General features: G+C 35.0%; 1 protein-coding gene across 7 annotated transcripts in view; it reads left to right on the forward strand.

Annotated features, from left to right (window-relative positions):
• Positions 1-25,308, forward strand: part of CDH18 (cadherin 18) — a 293,583-nt gene that overhangs the window by 128,851 nt on the left and 139,424 nt on the right. For 6 of the 7 annotated variants that reach the window (XM_039714880.1, XM_039714879.1, XM_039714878.1 and 3 more), the window contains one exon: positions 5,410-5,890. The exons of the other annotated variant lie outside the window; for it this stretch is intronic. In XM_039714880.1, coding sequence (XP_039570814.1) covers positions 5,663-5,890 — 228 coding nt within the window. In that variant the 5' untranslated portion in view covers positions 5,410-5,662. The remainder of the gene's footprint in view (positions 1-5,409; positions 5,891-25,308) is intronic. 7 annotated transcript variants of the gene reach the window in all.

Below are 25,308 nucleotides of genomic sequence, written 5' to 3' on the forward strand. Positions count from 1 at the left end.
TTAAGCCTCTATAGTTGTCCTTATACTGTTTTATTTCTTAATATGGTATATATTTTTAATTTTTTTATATCAAATGTGTTAGCATTTGGCTTTATCTGTGAATTATATGTGAAAATGTGGAACTTAGAAGAGCTTTTTGAGTGTGGAATGTAAAAATGATAGGGAAAAATATACTAGCTTTGTACTTCCTTTTTCATATTCAGCATACCAATTCCCAGAAACCTATATTCCCTGTGGAATTTTGTTCCATGATTTTTGTTACCAATTCATATTTTCTTTATTCAACTTTTTTTTTTTTAAATGTATAAAATACAATTCTTAGATTTCACAGACATTGTACTGCTGGATTTTTTACATCTTCTCTAACAGCTTCAGCTGTTTCCACTTGAACTTTCCAAACTACTTCTCTGTCTTGATTTGTTTACCAGTGAATTCTCAGTCGCTCTTTTATATATTTTTCTATTTGTTTCTCATGCTCTTTGTTTGTTTTTTTTTAATAATGTCTGATTGTTTGTTGGTATTTTAGATTCCTCTATCCACCCTTTTCTTCCCGCAACAGAATTTCTGTTGCCATATATGAAAGAATGGTCTTTATTTTCCATGGAGGTGTCTTTATTTTTTGTAGTTGTTGTTTCTATTTATTTTGTAAATGGGAGTTTATGTAGAATAATTTAATAGGTAAAGTAATAGTTGGTATTAGATTACTAATCTTTTTTGGTTTTTGTGAATAGATATGCTACTTATCAAATGCTGTGTGTAAATGTGAAAGAGTGGTACAAGAAATAACACCCCTTGACACTGTACAGGCATCAGCTAGATTTCCTGGTTTAAAGAGGTGAGAAGAGGGGCATTCAATGCTCTTTACTCTCTATTTCTTTAGGAAACGGATCAATTTCCAGAGTGATAAAGACTATGTTTCAGAATAGTAATAGACCTACAAATAAATTTAGCAATAATTTAGGAGTTTAATATCTCATGCAATTATCTTACCAATTAATGGAAATTTCCTTATGATATTGAAGTAAAAAAAGGAGTCCAGTTTCCCATTTCCAGAAGGTCTGCCAATATAGAACTATAGTTAAAACATTTTTAGTTATTGGAATCACTATTTAACCACTTCAAGAGCATTTTCTTAATTAGAGTTTTCTTAGTTTTCGGTCTTATACACATAGCTACAACTAAAAACAACAAAGAGGCAAGACAGCAGCATGTAATACAGTTTTAAATGCATTCCAAAACAGTTTTGTCACTACTTCTGTCAGATTGACTAGCATCAATTGTGCAGAAGACAGACAATTATATATTGGGTCTCTATTAGGTAGGCTGAGAAGAGCTTGGTACTTCAGTTTATTGTATAACTTCCCATAGCTCAGCTCTACCAGCCTTGGGAATAGAGAACAGAGATCAACTACAGATGAACGACTTTCCTTCATCTACCTAGAAATGTCACTTTTTTTTCTGACAGCTACCTGAGGTCTTCAGGAATACAGTATGTTCTCTTAGCAATCTATCAAACTCTTATTCAAAAAATGTAGCAAAAAATCACATTCAATTTTCCTTTCTGACACTAGTGCATTATTCTGCCTTTGGTCTCCAGGTCAATATACCATTGTTTCTGCAGTGCTGAAGGATATAATATTAGCAATAAACAATAAACACAGGCAATCCAGGACATAAGATTTTTCTGGGTGTTCATATAGATAGATATAAAACAATGATAGTGATTTGAAAGTGTTCAGATTTTGATAATTAATTTCATTAAAATTCTTTAATTTTTTTTCTGACAGGAGGAGATTTACAGGGCAGAGGGCAGAGAGAGAAATCAGAAAGCATATAAGCAATTTAATTTATTACAAGCTCCATAGCTAATTGTCACTCTGTCACCATGGAACTTACAGGGGTTGTATAAAAGATAAGTTGTATTGTACTAAATGTGTATCTGCAGAACTTGATCATTTGGAAGAATTCAAATGAGGGTAAATTTGATGGAAGATAGAGGACACTGAGATTCAGGGAAAGTGCCCATTACTAAGGACGCATCTCCTCATGGTGGTGAAACATACACATTTTTCATCACTATGCTGCTGTTTGTTTCCTGGGAATTCATTATAGTATACTGCTTACACTAAGCAGTAACTATTGCGCTGTAATGGTTTCCAGCAATGTTGGTAGAACTTTCCCATCCCATCTTATTTAATTATTTATTTGAACTTGCTCTGACAGTCTCTTGAGCTACACAACTCATTTTCATGAGGGCTCCCAGATGGCTATAACACAAGTCCACTCTGCTGTTGAATGAATCTTCATAACAAAAGCCATAAATCAAGACACTTACTCTGAAGCTGCAGACAAGAGCAATAAGCAGGCAGCATCTCAGTGTGTTAGCTTCAATTCAAGGGATTTCAGAAAGTTCTTTTTTTTTTTTTCCTCTGTTTTTCTTCTATTTCTTGTCTAGTCTTTGTTTTACTGTCTCCTCTGTGTTAACTGTTTCCGTCTGACCTTCCCCCTGTAGACACTCTCTGCTGTCTTCAAGGTAGCTTTGAGGTTTCTTTTGGGGAGGGTGTCAGTTCTTCATTAAATGCTTATTCTAGACCTTTAGTAGGAGAGTGCTGAATAAGGACCTTTGTACTGAGCATTAATTAGGCTTTGGCTTTAAAGATGTTTACCAGAGATGTAATACTTCAAAGAATTGACACTTAAACACCCTCCTGTTTGATTGCTGAATTTGTCTTTGTGGAAATGATTCTTTAGGCTTCATGTACAATTCAGGAACTGTTGAAGGCATGAACTTCTGAGTACAACAGGAAGTAGATATTGCAAGGTTTTTTCCTGTTGTTGTTGTTATTATTGTTGTTATTATTATTACTACTGATAAGTATATTTGTTCAGAATAAAGGATTTTAAAACTTTAATTTTGAGTTCAGGTGCTTAAAATTAAATCTCTTAATTGAATTTAATAAAATAGTGGTTTTACTAAATAATAATGCATTGCCTCCTAGTTAATGCTAAGAACAAACCTTTTTTTAAGATTAAAAAGCCCATCATATTTTGCTGGTTTTTTAATCTATTTTTTTCCAATATAGTTGAATATTATATTTAATATTATAATACAAATGTATATTATTCATAATATATATTATACACGTACACACACATATGTTAATACAATATGTCCTTAATAGTTGTTCTGGTTCATATGTGACTGTGGCATAACACTTTGCAGGCTCCATCTTGGTTGTTTTGTTTTGTTTGTTGGGGTTTTTTTTTCCTATGGATGACTTCTGACTTCTGAGAGGGAAGAGAAACAAAGTTGTGTGTAGTAAATCTTGATTTGTTGGTAGCTTCTATACTCATATATGAATTTTTATGAGGTAAAAATTTCCATCACAATTATTACCTCAGATTTTTTAAACTAAGTTTTAGTAGTAATAACCTAAAATTTATTTTAAATGTGCTATTTTGAGAAATCTCAATGCACTTTACATACCATTTGTAAGTTATTACCTGATGCTTGTGGTCTTATGAAGGCTCCCAGGCATTTCTCTGGATGGAAACAGAGGGAAGAAAAATATTACTTGAACGGATAAAACTAAAGTGTTAATATTTTGTGAGACACTTCTTAATTTTAATGTATATCTAAAGCATAATGATGACTAATCTATTTAAGTAGATCATCTGCATATATAGAAATCAATACAAGGAAACTGCATGCTTCAAGGTAAAAAAATTATTTCTAACATGAATCAGCAAAGAATGCAGAAAGGCAAGGAAACTAAGCAAGAAGCATAATATACCCAGAAACAAATGTGAGACCCAGAAAGTCTGGATTTCATCCCTGATCTAACTTAGACATCATACAACATTTAACTGTAAAAAAAATCCCATTAAATCACATTTGAACTTTCAAGAGAGAATAATTCGCCATGCTGTATAAATCTTTTCAGAGATGGAATGCCAGAATTTAAGGGAATGTTGTCTTGGACTTCATAGTGATTGAGGGGAGACTACAGTGCTTTAGAAACAAGAAGTAGGACGATAAAGGCTAGATGTCTAAAAATTTATTTCTTCACTCAAAAACGCCATAAAGAGTTTCTTTTTGAGGTCCTGCACAACTACAAGAGACTGAGGTTCTTTCTTCTCTTCAGCAAAACCCACTGTCCTGAACTGAGTACTAGCAATGGAAAATATGTCCTTTCTGTCTATATCTAATGCACAGTAGTCTTGAAGTATCCTTCCATTATTCTGATGAGGAATTGTTTTCAGCCAGGAGGTTTGGGATTCCATTATTATTATGAACTTGAGAGAAACATATGTTCAAAAAAATTGTAGCCAAAAGACACCTAATAAATTTTCTTCCACTGCACAATTTTTTCTGTCTGATTTCTAAATTATTTTTTTGTTCTTCTTTAGGAATTTTGAACTTATTCTGTTGGGTTCCTATGAAACCTAGAAATAAAATTAGTTTAATTTTGTTTTTGTTTATGTAGCTTATGTTTCTGTTTCTGTACCTTTATGATACTCAAAGAAGACCAATATTGGAAGAGTCCAATTTTTGTAGTTTCAGTTGCATATTTTCAAACTCCTGATGTACTGACTGATATGGAGATAATCTTTGACATCATCGGATAACTGAACAAATGGTTACTTTAATGTGACTGTTTTTCTAAGGTTGAAGAAATATTTTACTTTCAAGGTACTTGGCTTTAAGCACTACATCAACTTCCACATATATTCACATTTTACTATTGTAATAAAAGAGGTTGCATTTTCCTTTTTGAGGTTGAGAAAATATTATTAATATGCTGAAAATACTGACATCAAAACAACATGAATTTCCTGTTAGTATGACATCATTTTATGATGTCCTAGATGATACTGGTTTGAATTTATATAAAGCGCACTGTGTAAAAATGCACATTTTGACTAAAGCTTCCTGTCAGTATGCTCTAGTATTGACTCAGACTTTTCAAAGCCATTTTGGTGGCATTCTTTCAAAATCCTTTATAAACTAGATATTTTTCATCAAGCTGGATATCTGTATGATGTATAGAACATCAAAAACTCATGTGAAATGATTTAGTGATTGCTATTTAATGACACTGTAGGACTGATTTGTTCTACTGCCATACCAGGTCAATGATTTGTAGGTGAAAACCAAAGGAACTATTCTGAATCATCCAGGTTTTAATTATGAGTGTTTTCACAGCTTGTGGGAGCCATGCTGTCTTACTGTATTTAACATAAACAATCAGGAAATGCTTTTACAGGAAGGATTGAAATGAAATTTTAGCTCCAATGACAGTCTTTGACTGAGTGCTTAGTACAACTTTGAGAGTAATCTAAGGTCAGAAACCTGAAAATTGCTACTTCTAGTGATAAGTAAGTGTCTTTCTTTCCTTTTCATATTAGATAGAAAATGGTCGGCTGTGGAACTCTATTGTGAAGACCTCAGAAGAAATATCAATTTTTCCAGTCAGCTTTTCATAATGTAAATATAATTTGAGCTTTCCCAAATGGGCAGCTAAACCATGAACAAGCAGAAAAACCCAATTTGGACTGTATTTCTGAAGCAGACTTCACCTTCTCTCTCGGGAACTTATTGAAGGATTACAGCTGAAAAAGACAAGAGAAAGAAAACCTTGAACAGGAATCTTATCCTACAATGAGAATTACAAGTACATCTTGTATCTGCCCAGTCCTAGTTTGTCTCTGTTTTGTACAGAGGTGTTATGGAGCTGCTCACCATGGCTCCATCAAGGTGACCAGAAATCAAACCAAGCACATAGAAGGCGAAACAGAAGTGCATCATCGTCCAAAGCGTGGATGGGTGTGGAATCAGTTCTTTGTTTTAGAAGAACACATGGGACCAGATCCTCAGTATGTAGGAAAGGTAAGGTGGTTGCTCTCTTTTGGCTTTGGTTTGTTTCTTCCATTCCTTGAAATGTGGCACTGATAAGAGTCAGTTCATTTATCTCCTTAGATGGCACCTCTTCTTTTAAAGGAAGACACCTCTTGGATTGCTACATATATTTACAGTGAACTTGCCAGTTGCCTGTGAATACTGTATTTATTATCAACAGGATAATAAAAGTATATAGGATCAAGAAACTAAAATATGGTAAAATAGTTTTTGGTTTTTTCTGAGCTCAGCTAAACACTGAGTGTGTGCAGTTGATCCTGTCACATCAATTTCCAGAATCCTAAATGCATGGGGTCACTGCTAATGGCTTTTCCAGGCTATTTCAGAATTATATTCAGTTTTGCTTCAGGGAATATTACAAATGCAGTCTAAGCTCCACAGGATATTCATTCCACTCTGAGTGTAAGGTGGAAAAGGTCTCCTCCAAAAGGAAATACTCTGTGGCCTTCTTCATACGAAGACATACAAGATGCGTTACTTGTCAGAGTTCCTCAGAAGTCTGTGAGAACAAGCCCTGCATTTATGTTCTGATATATAGAGTGAGCTTCAGACATAATGTTCAGACTAGTGTAATTGAACTGAAACCTGGCCAGCTGAAGTCTGATTCATCATGTGTAATGTTGTCTGTAGAGCTTAGGTGTTAACTTGCATTAAATAACACACAACTCTCTATATAACTTTAACCCATGACACATGACAGAGGAAGTTTTGCTCTCCTTTAAGACTGTCTTGCTCCATTATGATATAATTTTTTTATTAGATAATCTACATGAGTCTTAATTTTCTTAATGAAATCAGAGAAATACGTAGAATATGTATTTCTCTGAGGGCAGTGGGGAAGAAGGCATGGAAAAAAGAATTATTTCATTTTAGTTTCCCTTGAAATTAGAAATTCTGAAAATTGTATTGTAGAAGGTGATGCAAGGGAACCAGTAGCCTCTGAAATCACAGATGTCTGGTAGTGAAGGCTTCCAAATTTAAACAGTATCTTCTGAAGTAAAAATAGGAAGTGGAACAAATGTATTTAAGAGACTGTTAACACAAAGGCTGAAAAAAATACCCTGTTATGCCAAACTTAATAAAATACTAAGTATTTCAGAATGCCAAAAATTATTGGGATATGTGAAGGAAATGTAAACTGAGAAAGGACCTTTCCACATGGAGGTAATGATTTGCATTGAAAGAGAAGCTTTTAAAAGGGATAATGGGATGAGGAGATATGCCTTCAGACTGCTTTACACTGCTTAACATTTTCATAAATGATTTTGGAATAGAAAAAAAAAATTGTTAAAATATTGTTGATTGCAAAGCTATGCAGGAGAATCAAAACATTGTCTGGAAAGAGCTAGATATTATGAATATGGTTCGGATATAGAGATAGAGAGTAAACCTTGGGAATACAGAACAATGTAATGAATTTCTATTATACACTAGTGATTTAATTGAGAGTAGGAAGAGAGAGGAGTGTAATTGAGAGAGGAAGAGAAAGAGTTGGTTACCAGATCTAGTGTCATACCTTAAAGAAGGTGAATGTGATAGTAAGCTGCAAAAGCTGATATATAAAGAACAGGAATAAAGAGCACTGAAGCCATTGTGGAAAATAATGTTGACCTATTTGCTATTCTGGTTACTTTTAGTCAAGAAAAATGGATTTATATGTGAAGCTGTACAGAAAGAATTGAACATTATGGCTGGGATAGTAATGGAGAATAAAATATGTTTGTTTATTTCCACAAATAATAGAAGAGGGCATATAATAATCTATAAATACACCTCCGAATAAAGCACAATGAAAAATAAAAGCTATTTAGGTTGATTGCAATTTTACTAGAAAAAATAAGGTTTTGTTGCTGTGAGTTAATTCAGAATTAACATTTAATAAATTTAGAATGAAAACAAGAATAAGTCAGATTCTGAAAGAGGCTACTAACAGGAAGAGAAAAAAATAAAATCTCAAGGTGTTTCAAAGTACAGCATATTTGTCTTTATGAAGGCATTTATAGACATGATTGCATGCCAGAACAGAAGCCTAGATTCAGTGAGCTAAAGCACGGTCCCTTTCAATTTTATGTTCTTATGATGCTATTATATATTTGCTTTCATCCTCTGACCACTCTATTAATGTCACATTTACAGAGATCAATGAATAGAATTTCTTTCAATCCTTTGTGGTCAAAATGTGACTGGATGCCTTGTTTGAGGACATTTCTCCCTCTGCACTTACCAGTTTTTCTCCCATTTTCCTCAAATAATTCCCTCTGGTGCTCATAATTTTCTACTGTGAGTACTTCACAACATTAGTAAGCCTGTCTTTGCAAAAGCTTTGTGGAACTTGAAAGCAACTGTACTCTATTTTTCATTTGGTGTGATTATTCTGATGACCTGATTTGAAAGAAAGATCAATTATATTAGCTCAGGCATATACTTTTAATTAAAAACAAACAAACAAAAAAACAAAAAAAAAAAAAAAAAAAAAAACAAAAAAAAAAAGCCAGGGGGAAAGCCTGAACTGAGACTGTCATAATACCAGTAATTAGCAAAATTTCAGTAGTGGTCATTTAACAGGAAAAACAGACATTTTAGAAAAATAGATTTTTTACTAATGTTGCATTAAATTGTACACACCTCATCAAGGTCTAATTGTATATGCCTGTAATTTGACAAGTAATTTTCACACAAAGCCCCTCAGTTATAAAGGAAGTCAATGTCCTTCAATTCCAGGCTTCTGTTGGGTGGCAGCATGCTGTCAATTCTGTCAATTATTAATTCTGTAGACTACTCTGCTTCACTGGTGAGAGTTCTGCCATTTCAGATCTGTCCTTTCACATATTTCACACCCAGTTTGGGAGGAACATCACAGAAAGCAGAGTCATTATGTACAATGGTGTTATAATGCTCACAGTCATTGTCATGGAAATGCACAGTGAGGACAAGAACAGGGTGGCCTGCAAAGAAAATTGTAAGCTTTCTCATTCTTACTGTGAAATGACTGTCAAGAGGATGGATTAATTCACTGCCATCATCATGACAACAGTGTTAGGACAACAAAATATCATTATATTTTAATATCAAGCATCCCCCCATTCCTCAGTTATTTTTCCTTTTCTCTAAGAAAGTGTCATTTGGACAATTCTGTATAGAATGAATCCCTATTAACCATACTCACAAGGTTTTCTAGGAACATGGAGAGACACAGGTCCTGGAAAGATTAGTTTATTGTAGAAATGGAAAATGATCCTTTTGTAGACATTGTCTGAAGTTCTCAGATTATGGAACTTGTTTCCTGCTGTTGCTGTTGTGGGGTAAGTCTTCAGTATTTCAAAATATGTTTCGCTGATGAAAGAACCCAAAAAAAATAGTTTTGTATTTAAAAAGGTATCTTTAAAGTTCTTAAACCCACAATGACTTCTTTCTCCAAAATTATTGATTATTTGTGGATGGTTTCTGGAAAACTTCTGAATGATCAGTGATATCTGTAAGTGTTAATTCAGAGAGAATATTCACCTGCAGTTGTAAGTATGTGTGTGTCTGTGTGTGTGTGTTTGCAATGCAGAATCTATGTAAATATGAGTAAGGAAAATAAAATATCATTGTCTCAGATAAGTAACTTGAATGCACAGACTGAGCTTTCAGTTATATGAGACTTGTCTTTTGTGTGTCGCTGATGTAAATTTCGAATGAAATAATAGCCATGAGTGCAGAAAGGGGCAGGGTTAGTGAATGCAGGAGGACCTGATGATGAGTCAGTTACCTACTGCACCAGCTCAGAGGAAAGAAGGTTTTCCCGTAGAAATCTAGAAAAGCTTGGGCTGTAGTACCGCAAGCTTTTACATTTGTCATAGCTGACATAGTTTACATTTCTCTTGCATTTTCTTCATGTCTCCAGGTTAGATAACTCATGTCTCAACATTTGGAAAAATAGGAAATAAAGAATTTTAGGAAACAAGTGAAGAACATGCTTCAGTCCATAACATTCTTTATTATGAACGTTCACACCTCTGTCTCCAGAGGGTTTGCTCCTTCTTAAAAGGACATTTCTAAAAAAAAGTTGTACTGGAAGCAAGCCATAACTACACATTTGCTGTGCTTTTTCTTTGGAGAGGGAAGTAAATAAGCAGTGATAAAATGAAGGTCACCATGGATTTGTGGCTGAGTAAGTCATGCTATTAAGACTGAATAACAGAGGAATATGATGCACAAGACTGAAAATTTATCTGTGAACCCTTTGGATCTCTGAAATGCCAAACCTGTACCTCTTAATCCACTTCAGATGACTTCTGAAGAGTAAATAAGAATGACTGTTCAGGTATTCAGATCTGCATTGGTTTTCAACTGCTTTTTTCTTCCCTAGTTTGGGGGATGGTACTTCACTTAGTTCTTATGTAATGCAAAAACACAGTTTCAGATTCATGGTGATGTTGGAGATAAGGAAGTATGGAACCATTGGAAATGAGTGTGAATATAGGAAATGGGAGAAGAAAGTATCAATTTTTAATGTGTCTTGAAATGTTTGTACTGAAAGTTAGATTAGGAAAAGAATCCCAGGTGTTATATTGGATTTACAAGATAGCAATTCTTTTAGTTCATCATTTTATTCTTGAAAACATAAATACAGCATAACAGACTTCTCATTCAAAATTATTTTTTCAAAGTAATATGTGACATGTTATTGCAATAAGTTAGTTCTAATACAAGACAGTGAATCTAATCTTCCCTGACCAGATCAAGAGAATTTCCCATCTCTGATTTAATGACAGTAAGGGGACATCATATATGTTTTAGAATAAGTGCCAAGGAAAAGAACAAAATTGGAGTTTAACAATTAAAATATTTTTATTTGATTTTAGAGGTTTACATAAAATAAAATATATCAGATGTTCCAGCATTTTTAGCACAAGCAAGCAGTTACAAAATTTATTTTGATAAAAACGAGTTTTATTTCACAGTAGAGAAAATTGTAAGGAAATTTTATGACATAGTCTAAATATTTTGCATATGATTTGTTAGCCATTTCTCTGCAAGAAGGTAGACAAGTGCCATCAGCAACAAAAACAGCTTCTCAAATAATATGCATCTCACTTTCTACCTTTTAGGTTGCTAGTTTCACAAATAATGTATTTATATAAAATAATTTTCCTCTATACCTAGGGAAAATGTAGTAGCAAGAACATGAATAGTAAACCTGATGTCAGTATAACACAACATTATATAGCCCTATATCACATTAGATGTCTCCTTTTCTACTGAATTTTTTACAAAAAGCTAACTCAATATTCTTTCCAAACCCAAAGCTTTCCCAAATAAAAATGCATGCATATGTACTTGTTTTGTCCTGAGTTCTCTTTGCACAGACAACTTTGCTGCCTCCTACCTTCATTTGAGAAATGTTAATAGCTCCACCTTTAAAAGTTAAAGGCATACTACTTAAATTCTACAAGCTGTAAAATGCTGTGGACGTTTACATTTTTGGGTGTTGGTGTATTTTGGGGGTTTTTTTTGTTTTTTTGTTTGTTTGTTTGGTTGGTTTTTTGGTTTTTTGTTTGTGTGTGTGTGTGTTTTTTTTTTTTAGTGGAATTTCTAAATATTCAAAGGCCATTTCGGGGAAAATCAGATTCACAGGAGACCTTTCATCAGCTGTATCAGTCTGACTTTATTCCAGTGTGTCCACCTATATCTGAGGTTTCCTGAAGCATGGCACTGACAGGGGCATTTTGACTCGACAACAAAAGAAGCAGAAAAGCATGAACATATTGAAGTTCAGTCCTAGTCCAAAGACATAGGATAAAGTGTTTACCTTGTTTAACTTCATTTAAGTCAGCATGAAATTGCACCAAAAAGAAACGGGCTCTTTTATGTCAAAACAGCTACATTAAATCTAATATGTCAAAGTAATAACTGTTTTTGTAAGGAAGCTTTATAGAGTCTGTCAGTTCTATATTGCAAAACATCAGCTCTCTATGTGAAGACTGATATTTAAATTAATGGTTCAAAATAATTTTGTCAAGGTGATCTAATCTTCCCTGAAGTTATTATGGACTGAAGAACTTGATTTTTTTCCTTCCTTTTCTTTTTTCTTTTTTCTTTTTCTTTTTTTTTTAATATAAGTTTTACTTCTTATTCTTTAATGAATTTGCCACACCAGCAGCCAAGTTCCATGACTTTAACAACTTTACACTGAACAACGACTGATGAAACCAACATCTTTTGTGTGGAACTGCTATTTCTCACGTGAATGGTTTACAGTTTTGTTTTGTTTTTGGGTGGTTTTTTTTGTTTGTTTGTTTTTTTGTTTTTTTTTTTTTTTTTTTTTGAGAAAATCCAGCATTGTTCTTACCTAGCCTTGTTCCCGCCTTTCTCTTTTTCCTTACTTTGGTCATGAATTGGTTTCGAAGCGCTGCCGCCGGGGCTGTGCCGGCGCTGCCCGGGCCGGCCCCAGCGCAGGGCACGGCTGAGCCCCTCAGCCCCGGGGAAAGCCTGGCCAAGGGAGGGCAAAACGCTGCCCGGCAGCCAGGGCTGAGCCAGGGGAAGCGAGCGAGAAACAGCCCTGCGAGCCCCGAGGGGACAGCGGGAGAGAGGCCCGGCAGGGATGGCCCTGCGGCCTGGCAGAGAGCCCGGCCCGGCTGCACTGTCCCTGCGGACCCCGGCAGTGGGCTCACGTTGGAACAGGGATAATGTGAGGAGAGAGGATGCAGAAGGGAGCTGTTATGGGCTGCCTGCAGACCCCCATTCCCCATCTGCCTTGACCCCAGGGGCTAAGAGAGAGACACCAGTCAGGACTGAACGTGATCTTGGGAAAAGGTTGGGTGTGGGGAGAAGCTGTTTCTAATCTCTTTCTTTCTTTCTTTCTTTCTTTCTTTTTTAATTCAATTTCCTCATATTAAATGTCTTATAGATACTTGTCAGTGACCTCTCAGTTTTCTCCCAACCTATGAACTTTGCTTCATCTCATTTTCTCCCTCTGTGATCTTAAGAAAGAAGACTGAGAGAGCAGCTGGGTTGGTGATTAGGAGCCAGCCAAGACTGACTCACCATGAAGCTGATGTGATAAAACATGCCTGCTCTGTAATTGCATCTTTTGCTTGTGCCATACTCTGAATGCACAGCCTCTTAGCCTCTGACAGTCTTTATATGAACCCTACGTAAAATGGCAGTATAATTGGTATATGTTTAAAAAACAAAAAAGTTTAAAAAAAACCAAAACCAGAAAAACAAACAAATAAATAAAAACATAAAAAAGAGGTGTTACACCAATTACATCCATCAGATGTAGCAATAAGGAAACAAAGATAATTCTGCGTATTTTTGTATTAATCAAGATCTTAGTAATTTTGTTTTTAAAGGATATTTACCATCTAATTGTAAATCAATAGATAATGAAGCTGAAAGTATGCTGATAAACTCCAGTGTGAATTAGCACGTCAATTACTTCTCTAGTATCTTCTTGATATTAAGAGAGGTGCTCATTCATGTTCATTGTCTGTGTAACTTTCAACACCCACATGCCTTCTTGTCTTTTAAAAGATTTTGCTACATCAGTTTGCTATTCAATATAGTTTATCAACTCATTCAGGATATATTTATAAAAATACATATTGTCTGGACGTGGCTTGTTTAAACACTGAGAAGAACGTTTCTGTTGAATGATTCAAACTATAGTCTAAATAATTTTGTTTACTGTATAACAAGCTACAAAAGTTTAAAAAGGTGAAATAAATTGAACATCAAAATTAGGTCTCTTTTCATCTAGACCTATGTCACAAATGGGACCATGCAGAACATGCTTCTCCGGCCTGCTTTTCTAAGGTGAAGATGCTGTAACAGAATAAGAATTTCCGGTCTAGTAGTTTATTAATTAATCTCGAAATGTCTGGAAGAAGGTAAATATGAGACTGCAATAATTCTAGACTGAGCAGAGGTAGCCAAGGGTGATTTGTACACCATATTCTGTACAGCTGTAAAGATAATTACTCAGATTTGTTGATTTTCAATGTGGTGCCTTCTCAGCAATTGCTTCTCTGCCTTAGAAGTTACACTGGCTAGATGTTATCCTTCAAGTCTTTGAGAAAATTTGTATCTAATGCCCAAATTGTAATATTTTTTTTTTCTTAGAACACAGGCACATTTTTAAATGGCGATAAAAATGTATGAGACAATAAGAAGTATGAATCCGGAATGTTTGGTTTTTTTACTTTCTTTCTCTTCCCTCCAACAAGCAATAGGAGTCATAAAAAAAGCTGCCAAAACCATAAAACCCCCTGAAAAAACAAAAAAAGACCAACTAAAAAAAAAAAAAGAAAGGTTGACAACTTAAAAATAAAGGAAACATTACAGCTATTCTTGTATGAAATTGGTGAAACTGCTTCGTATAGCATTATTTGATATTTAATGCCACACCAGTGCTCCTAATTAGTTTTTCAATAATGAATTGAGGTAATTCATCAGGTAAAAACTATGGCACATTGACAGAAAGACCATGCATTCAATAAATCAGATCAGTATGTCCACAAATACAAATAGCTCAGATAGATGTTAACAAAAATCACTTTTGCCTGTCATACACCTATATCACAAGCGTTTATTGTATTACTAAACTTTATTCCAAGCTTGTCTCTGTCAGAGAATATGAGTGGAGAATTCAGAATTTCCAGTTCATACTCTCTTCTTAGAAAACCTTTCTTCTACATGTCTAAAAGACCACAAGCAAGTCTTGTTTTACATTTTACTTGGAAGAAATAGTTTCTCGATTTTCTATCTACATTGCATGAAAACTTAGTGATATGATTCTTTCCAAGAACAAGGAATAGTTTTCATACTTCAAGAAAACCAACAATTTGATCCTTCAAAGTTTATTTAAATCATTAATTACAAGGATCATGTAAAATTTTAATGCACGTTGCAGGTAAAAGCTGAAACGTGCAGTATATGGTAGTATTTATTTAAATATTGACAACAGTTTATGGGGGGGGAATCCAACCCAAACCAAAAAAAACTGCTCTCCCAAGTGATTAGCGATACTCAGTAGCTCCAGTTTAGTGCACTATTTAGGAATTAATTCATATTGTTTTCTTGTTTTATTTGTTTCTTTCCAGTTTTGACTTTAGGGTGTAGATACCAGGTACTGTCAGAAAATCACATCCCACTGAGAAGCCTCTGTGCATGAACCCTAAACCAGTGACATCCAGAGTTCGCTTCCTCCTATATATTTATTCAAGATAAAAATACTTTTAGGGGAAAATTCTGTAATTTGTTTTAGCTGTGGACACTTTCTTAATTATAGAGCTATTAATGTTTATCTTGGACTATACTGTCTTTCATCTATTATTTATTACTTTTCTCTTGGTGAATCAACTGCAGAAAGTGATAGTTTTTATTAAAGTGACACCTCTGCATCCCTCAAGTATATTTCTCTAACTTTAATAGGTATATTGATAATTATTACAGTGGTTAATAAAATCACAGAATCACAGAACGCTGAGTTGGAAGGGACCCACTACAATCATCCAAGGCCAATTTCTGGCCCAGCACAGGAATATCCCAAGAGTCGCACCATGTACCTGAGAGGATTGTCCAAACACTTCTTGAACTCTGCCAGGTTAGGCATTGTGAGCACTTCTCTGGGGAGTGATTGCAGTGCCCAAACACCCTCTGGGTGAAGAACATTTTCCTAATATGCAGCCTACACCTCCCCTGATACAATTTCAGGCCATTCCCTCAGTCCTGTCACTGGTCACCACAGCAAAGAGATCACTGTCGGCCCCTCCTCTTTCTGTCAAGGAATTTGTAACTGCAGTGAGATCTCCCTTCAGTCTCTTCCAGGCTGAACAGACCAAGTGACCTCAGCTGCTCCTCATATGGCTTCTCCTCAAGGCCCTTCACCATCTTTATAAATTCCTTTGGACACTCTCTAACAGCTCAATGTTTTTCTTACATTGCAGCACCCAAAACTGCCCCCAGCACTCGAGGTGAGGCTGCCCCAGTGCAGAGCAGAGCAAGACAATCTTGCCCAGCTGACCATATTGTGCCTGACGCCCCCCAGGGCAGGGTTGGCCCTCCTGGCTGCCAGGGCACTGCTGACCCATGTCCAACTTGACATCAACCAGGACCCCAGGTCTATTTCTGAAGCACTGATCTCCAGCATCTCATTCCGCAGTCTGTCTAAACATCCAGGATTTCCCCATTCCAGCTGCAGAAGGAATGCATATGACCTAATTAGGCAGCATATACAAATGTACTTGAGTGGAAATCAGATGGTTAGAGTCATGTTTCTGATTCCTTCACAAAAAATACATTAAGTAGAAATGTTTTGCTTTGTCAGCCCTTTGTAGCAAACCATGATTTAAAAAGCCCTAGGTAGAAATGTGATGCAAGTATCAAGCCACACAGGCATCCCAGAGGGAATGTAGAAGTTTCCCTTCCGGCCCAGTAGATACTGAGCAAGGTAACTTAAAATTTCTTGAAAATTGAAAGACCCATTTCTGATATCTATAATAAGTAAACTTCCCATCCTCCTCCCCTCCTGCCCCCTCCCCTTGCTACAAAAAACAAACCAAACCAAAACCAAAACAAAACCAAAACAAACAAAATATACAACCCCCCCCAAAACAAAACAAACAAAACACACAAAACAAAACCAAAACAAAACCAACAACCTGAGAATTTACAATTGTAATAAGACAATACTCTTATTCCAAAAAAATTATCTGTAATGTTTCAGTTCTTGAATGCCAAATGCAGAAAAGAATTCTCTGTGTGGGAGAGTGTTCTAGTTTTTCAGCCCTTCTTTACCTTCTGATTTACCTTGAATAAACTTCTTTTGAAATGTTCCTAATTTCTCATGGTATTCTCCTCTCTTGAAATGTTGCCAGTTACTGTATTTTCTAACACCTGCATACCTCCCCCATTGTCATACTATCAAGGAAGTGGAGGCAAACTTAAAAATCTGTTCATAATCTACAGAAATGCTTTCTCCTCAGCCTTCATTATTCAGTTGGATTCCACTCACTTACTGAAATTTCTTATATTGCAGTTTCCACTTTCCAGTGATCTGCGGCTACATTTCCTTCTTCTTATCTTTCTTTGCCTTGTTTCACCTGTAACTCCAAAAGTTCACCTTGCTCTAACTTCTTGTGCACCCTTTGGAGGCTAAGAGGATTCAATCTTCACATTACTGCAGCTCCACTGGCACTTCATGGAAGATTAATGTAAATATGTGAGCATTACGTATGCGGGCACCAGAAACTGAAAGAAAGATATTCAATGCACAATTCTTTAAATCTTTTTCATTCTGAAAAGTACTAAATAGGAAGATAATGTATGTTTCAAGACTGTATATTGCATTAATATATTACAGCTACATGTACTGCTAATGGAGGGCAAGATAGGAAAAATGTGAATGATTTTGGTTTGTATTGCCTACAGTCTTGCATCCAAAGATTCATGGGAGATAACAATTAATTCACCTTCACAGAATTTTTCTGAATCTTGAAATTAAGATTAGTTCCCCCTATATCAAGAATCCTCTTCTCCCCATTCCAGCATATATTAATTAAAAGGGGAAAAAAATATTGAAAAATGTGTACACATGGAGTGGCTTTCAGTTTTCCTGGATTGTGTCACCACAACAGACAAATGTATTTTACATCAGACAGATGCAGACTTGCTACCAGTGTCTATTCAAACATATCTGAAGGCATAAACCAAGAACACAAAACAAGGGACTTTAACAAGCAGAGTTTTACCCTGAAGTGTTCATCACTCCACTGAAGCCTATAATTAACAGGTAGTCATGCAGTATAAAAGGGAGCTCTGCACCTCCCATTTCCTTGTTTTCTTCTTTTTGTGCACATTCTGTGCAGAGAGAAAGATGTATCTCTATTGTCTTGTTAAGAGAATATAAGCACTAAAATATTGGAGATCTGCAGCTTTCTAGTGAGTAGGTGTAGCATCTCCTGTGATAATTAATAACATCTAATGTAACATTAACATATTATAGAAGTTTATGCAGTTACACTGAGTTTCTGAGAAAACTCTAGCAAACCACACTAATGTGAAAATAATCTGAATTTCAGACTGGCTTCTCAGCTGATGTAAATGGAAAATCATTGGATTTTTTCCTTTAAATTGTATTTGATGATTTTGACACATTTGTAGGGAATTGTGTACAATATAATGATATGTTGAAATCCATGTCCTAGCTGGTACTTGTTTCATGTACCCTCTGAAGAGTTTTTGACAGCAACCAGTTACAAATTAAGTGTGTGAAGCTCTCCCAGAAGGGAAAACATGATTTAGCTTTGTATAGTACGATGTTTCATGGAAGCATTTGTGGTTATAAGGTGACATGTAGAGTTTGGTTTCTCTTCTGTTAGTCACTGAATAATATAATGTGTGGAGCAAAAGTGCATTGGAAATACAGAACAGAGCTTACAGGACCAAGACAAAGTGCAAGTGTAGAAAGACCCAATGAGTGACTATACAGTGTCTGTAGAACGTAATCTCAGACCAGCCAGATTTCAGGCATGAAATTACAGTGAATTTGTTTGGTTAAAATATTCCATCACTTTTTTGAAGGCTCTCTGCTTTGGGGCACCGTTTTCTGTCCCTTTTGCCAGAAACATGGATGTCTTTGGGCTTTGTATTAGTAGAAGGAGATGTTTGAATTTCGAAACAGATTAAAATGCTTACCTATGAGAATAAAATGGATGGCTTGTATTTAATGTCTTTGGAGAACAATTTTTGTAATTCTTTTGAAGTTCCCATATCTGTGGGGCACTATTTTTTTTTCCTTGTTCCTTTTCAAGTTAAACAAAAGAATTGCAAATCTGAGATATTAGAGTTCTAAAAAAATTAAGTTAAAATATTAAAGTTTTGGGCTTCATCATCATCAGTATTTCTGAGAATTTTACAGAACCCTGAGTAACCTGAGAAAATTTCCTAAGCATCGAAGCGATGCTTTGTTTTTGTTAACATTCAGCTGAGAGTCAAAAGCTAAATTTGGAATTGACTTTTGTTTGATAGGTCTTTGTTATGTGGCAGTAGCAGGATCTGGATGAGGTAATGGCTCAAAGAATCTGTGTTATTCATACACTGGGAGTTTCAGGGTGTAAAGGAACAATTGTCACCCATTCTGCAGAGATGGGATGCCCAGCAGAGGACACGCGGAGAAGCTGTGTGGCTGGATTTATTGTGCATGTGAGACATACAACAAATAGAACTTGATTAATTAATGTTTGTTGATTAGGAAGGTTGCAAATGACTTGATTTATGGCCTTTAATAGTGAATTTAGTTTCCTGACAAGGAGGGAAATTGAGAACTAAAGACATTGGTTCGTACATATTTATGAACTTCTACATGAGGGAGAAAAAATAAGCACGAGTTCAACTCTGAATTTAACTATATGACTGCAAAATTAAATGTGTATTTTAGGAGGAGAGTTTTTCTTTTCCTGCTTAAACTAAACAGAAATGTGTGTGGAGAAGGCTAGTTTCACATTTTGTCTAGATTTCAATGTTCCTTTTTGTTTCTCATTCTATCAGAGGTGTCAAGAATACTTTTATGGGTCAGATTCTGACACAACGTTTTTACATTGGATGTGAATATTATCTTCTGTAGAGCTACTTTATTTTGTGGGTTGATGTCTTTAAATTTTGGGTGCTTACTATGATTATTTCCTCTTTTGTATTCACAAATTCTCATCATGTTGAAATAAGTTAAATTGCCTATTAATATTTTTCCTTTCCCTCTGCCTTGAGGATTTATGTGGTATTCTGAGTACAGGGTAGCAGTGGAGGGAGGCAGCAACTGGAGCACACCTAAAGGGTACTGTTAAGTTCCTAAGTAGACTCTTAGGTTTGAGACTACCATGAGGAGCAGTGCAGAAGTGCGTTCTCTCATAGCTCAGGGCAGCCAGAACAACACCACACTGATCAATAACAATTCATTGCACAAGACAGGTAGAGAGAACAAGGAGCAATTACATGCAAAACTAACTTGTCAGGTTGGAAATAACAGACAGAACTGGAAGCACGAGGACTGTGAAAGGAGAGCAAGACTTCAAATCAGTTTTAGCTTCACCATTTATTTACCATTAAGTTACCTATTTCAATTTTTGAACCATAATTTAACCATAGTTGAACCATAATTTGAAGTAGGCTGTCAGCTCCCTGAGATCTTTGGATTTCCGGAACAATGGAAAGGATTATTAATTAAATAAGACTCAGTACTGTAGCACTTTCCATAGTATCTATTAATTGAGTAGTCCTACTGACTGGCATTACTTTTCACAGTTTTAATATTGCCTTTTTACAAAAAGTTAAAATATATAAAATACTGGGTTAAGTGTATTCAGCAGAGTACAAATATCCAAGAGCTTTAGATTTTTTTCCTTTCTGTTCTGCTTTGTACTCAAAAGGGAAAATAAGCTTTTGTTATGATTTGATTAAAAATGAGAAAATATGAAACTCCTCTAAATGGGAGGATCACCAAGTATTTAGGGAAGTCTCACACTTTGTTGAAATGCTGGGCAGGAGATAAAATTGCACATATAACAAATAAGTATGTTACTCTGTGAGTTCAAAAGATACTATTATATTTGAAATTTCCTCAATAACTGTTACCTCAGTAAAAACTTCTGCGATCTTTTCTAGAAGTGATGATTTTTTTCTGATGACCTCGTATTGTGTGTTTGCAGAGTACAGCAGAATATTGCCCTGTTATGTGTGTGTCTATATACATATGATTCAGAAAGACAAATAATTAACACATGATAAGTTGTCTAACTGAGAACTAACACATGATAATTTTCTAATATTTGTGTTATGATCACATATTATTTTGTGTTTAAACTCCTTATTCATATGGGACTAACTCTAAATATAAATATAAATAGTTATTTCAAGGAATATAAGAAAAATAATAAATCTGTTCTTTTTCAAGCCTTACACCTCTTTAGAAATTTGTGGTAGAGACAGCCTGCCTGGTTTCTATTCTTGGGGGTTTTTTTGCATATTTTGTTTAATTCACAAAATATGTTGTGGTAGTATTTCAGCACTCCTGTCTGCAAGATAAATTAAGTGCTGCTGATGTGAAATGAAGTAATGATTCCCTGAAAAAAAACCCCAACTTTTTCCTACCTATTATAAATGCTACCTTTAATAGTTAGGGTCTAACTTATTCATAGAATTGAACTTTTACCTTTCCCTAATCAAGGAAGGATAACAGATTGAAAATAGGTGATTTATACATGAAATAACCAAAATGCTTTCTAAAAATTAGAAAGCAACAGAATTTTAGGTCAGGAAGAAACATCAAAAGATCATTGATTCCATAATTATAGCCTGCTATGAGATCAGCTAGGACTAAGCCTTTTCTAACAGAGTTTTGTCTACTCTGTCTCATTTAATCAGTAATCTTTTGCATCATCTTGTTCATTTCTTTATTAATTTGTTCATTCATTTTCTCTCATTTTCATTTTTGTGTGTGTGTTTGTGGGGATTTTTTTTGGGAGGTGTGGGGTTCTGCTGGGATTTTTCTGCTTTTTGTTTTGTTGTTTGGTATTTTTTGCTTCTTTTGGGTGGTTGCTTGGGTGTTTTTTTGGTGATTTTTTTTGTTTGTTTTTTTGTTTGTTATGTCTAAGGCAATTGCCCATAAGCAAGAGTTACTTGTATATTAACTACTGAAACTACATTGTCAAGTTGGGGATGTTTGAGGGGAATAAGTAGAATCATCGCAAACTGAAACAAAGTCGTATCCAGAACTAATCAGATTGAAATTTCTATCTATCTTAGCATGATTTTTAGGTGTATATTTATTATTAGGACATCAGAAAATGTCACAAGATTGCCTGGTATGGAAATATTAATGCTGGACATTCCAGGGCCCATGATTTTTTTTTCTGGAGCCCCTGAGCCTATGTGTCTTTTACACAGAGAGATGCCTCTTCCATGCAGCAGCTCCTTGGAGAAATCCTTCATAAGTGTGTCAAAAAAAAAAGATATTTTAAATACTTGGTTAGTAGGGAGTATTTCTGATAATCTAGCCCAGATATCTCACCACCCAAGTTTTGAAATATCACCTTTCTCCTCCTTTTGCATGAGTCAGGGGAAGAGAGCTGTGAAAAAAATTATTCTTCTATGATAAAGATTAATATTTTTATTGCCAATATCGTCATTATTATTGGACAGGATTGTCCAGAATTGATATTTTGCATGATCAGACTAGTCTGGAAAAAATCTTTTATTGCTTATTAAATGCATACTGGAACTGACATTGAAGGCCAGCTGAGAAATCTTTTGTTAGATGCATTCGTATACAGTAAGCTGTGCTTGTGGTGGGTCAAGAGAAAGTAGGAAAAATCATATTTACTAGAAAGAAATTTACTGATTTAATATCAAGTATAACTTTGTTTCTATTTTACAAGCCTTCAATTTTCCCTGGAACAAGTTTTAAGATCAAATTGAACTTGAAAAAGAATTATTTACATGAGAAGGAAAATAATTTAAAATCTCACAAAACAAAGCACGAGGTTCATGTAGTGTAAGAGGTAAAACTACACAGACAGAGGTAGAACAACAACAGTACTTCTGTAAGATATAAATGGAATTAATCAGAAACTAGGTGTACTAATCCCAACTGTGGGCTGTGAAACCACTTTCTGGATTGTTATCATTAATTAAATTATGCTTTCACAAGACTTCACTTGTCCTTGAGCATTTTCAGAATTTTGCAAGCAACTACTCCCCTCACATGCTAATTTGAATAACAGCATGATACTGAAAGCAGCATTTCCAGAGCGGAAATAAATGGCAGGCAAACATGCTTTACTGACTGTGTCCTTGGTGTTTTTCTGCACAGCTGTTATCATAGCCATATCATACGCTTTAAGATGACTGCTGGAAGCTTTCTTCTTTATATTAGAAATTTATGTAGAATTGTGGAAAAAGTCTTAATTCCCCATTCAAAAAAAAATCCACAAAATGGAAGTGAAGTATTCTAAAATACTTGTATATCTAAGCTGTCTTTCTCAGCTTCACTGTGTGCTGTATATATAAATATGTGTACACCTGTCTTCACAGAACTAAATGTGGATATTTTGGTGGGAAGGGACAGGTTGTGTCTTTAAACTGAACATTGATTTTTTGCCTACCCATAGAACCTTTAGATTTGTTTAGGAAAGGCTAAAATACAGATGATCCTGAAACAGAGGGCTCCTTAACTTTGAATTACTTACTCTAATGAAAATTCCACATTGGCTGCCCTAATTCTTAAACATACAGCTTTAGTTTTAGACTTTTTTTGTATTTGAAAACATACCTATGTTTCTGTAACTCTCTAATCACTGCAGAGTTTTGCACCCAATCATCCTTCCAAAATTCTCCATATCATTCAGCAAAAAAATTAAATGCCAAAATCCTATGTTTAAATTTTCACATGTCCTTGACATGACAGTTTATAAGTGCATTCAGTGTGAATGCTGCAAGAGGTGGGATTGTAGGAATGGCAGTGCACATGGAGCATGCAAACAAGAGTGTTACAGGCTAGGATGCACACAAGAACATAGCATAAAAAGGGAAAGTGAAGAGGCAAGGTGGAACTTTTTAAAGGATAGAGGAATGCAAGATAGCCCGAGAAACAGAGCTTGATCCAATAAAGATGTGATATTCAGGGCCGAGGAGTGGGATTTCCCTCTTTGGAGTAAAGGTTCAATAAAACAATCCACCTCCAGTTTATAAAATTAAAAAAATAAATAAATAAAAGTAAATCCACTATGAAAAACAGAAGTCTTCATAAAGTTTCTCCCTTTCATCTCCTGTACCACTGAGTACTCTGCAGCTTGCCTGAGTGCCCACTGCCCCTGCTGTGACCTTACACAGACAGCTGAGCCTGAGAAAGAAATTAATTAAATAAAACCCATTTAATATTTTGAGAACAATCTTACCCTGCCATTTGTGACCTGGTGTGAATTAAAACTTTGGAGACTTGTACTAGGTATTGCCTAAGTAGTATTTTAACTATGTGATATCTGCAGATGTTGTTGGAAGTTGAAGGAGCATCACTGGTTGGCTCAATAGGCCTTATCTTCAAAATAGAATGCATTATCTCTTTTTGTTTATGTTCACACAGTTTCAATCTAAACCTAGGTCTAAAGAGAAAACAACTCTTCTCCTGTGTGTAAGCCAAAATGATTTTTGTAATTCAGACCACAGGATATTTGTATGAATAAGTTCTTAGTATGATTTTTTTAAGTGCATCCATTTGATGATTATATATATGTAAATATTTTAATTACATAATTTTTTCCTGATTTTATGCATTGTACAAAAGTCACACATTAAGTAATGAAAGAAAATGTAGTTTTGAAGCCAATCTCCTACCCATTATGACAAGTCATAGAAGACATATGCAGTATTTCTAGTATAATTTCTTTTGAAATTAGTTGTGAGCCAGATAGATGAAAAAGATACTCCCAAGTAAAACTACTTCAGTGTTAGTGTTATGAATCTCTAAGGGAAATGATAAGTGTCTGTTCTTCAGAACGTAGATTTTTTTTTTCTCTACAAGTTAGATCAAGTCAGGAATTTATCCTTCTTAAGAAAGAAAACTATATACTTCATTGGCATTTACAGAGGAACTGTTTTGATACAATGTTTCTTGTTTTACTCCTACTGTCAGTATTGTTGTGATGTTGAATACTTATTCTGTACTTTGCTCCTCTCACACATATGTGAAATTCTCCAAGATGTGAATTTGAGTCTGAACAAAAATTTCATTTATATTGACAGAAGAGGTGGGAAGCAGAAGTCAATCCTGGTTTTACCCAGAACTTTCTTGGGCATGCCTTCAGAGATTGTGATATTTACTACGTTTCCAACATTTGTCTGGGTTTTCTTTAGCTCTAAGAGCACAACATTGTTTGGGTCAGAAGGAACATATTTCCAGTTGCTTATGTAATTTGAAAATTATATTTTGAGGGGGGAGGAAAAAAAAGTTGACCTCTTGTCAAAATAAGATTTTTATTTCTACTGCCTAAATAGAAGTCATCTTTGTTGCCCTGAATTCTTATGTTAGGAATATATAGCACCACTGAACATAGAAACCTGCTAGATTATCCCTTACATGGAATACATAGGATTTTAGCAATATGAGTAATATTTACTCACTTTAGGATGGCTAAGTGAAAACTTGTATTCAGTGGGTGTTTGAAATATCAAGAAATATGTTTTTAATATTTTATTTTTTTTCCTGAAAAAGAATAAATATTTTTGGACCTCACAGTATTAGGTTAGGAAAAAAAAGACATTGAAACATCAGAATCATAGCTCTGGATCTTCTGCTGGGACATATGGGCACTTCCTCCTGAGGTACTTAAATGTAAAGAAAACAGTCTGTT

This window comes from Passer montanus, unplaced genomic scaffold, assembly GCF_014805655.1.
Source record: "Passer montanus isolate IOZ18808 unplaced genomic scaffold, ASM1480565v1 scaffold31, whole genome shotgun sequence".
NCBI classification, from domain to species: domain Eukaryota; kingdom Metazoa; phylum Chordata; class Aves; order Passeriformes; family Passeridae; genus Passer; species Passer montanus.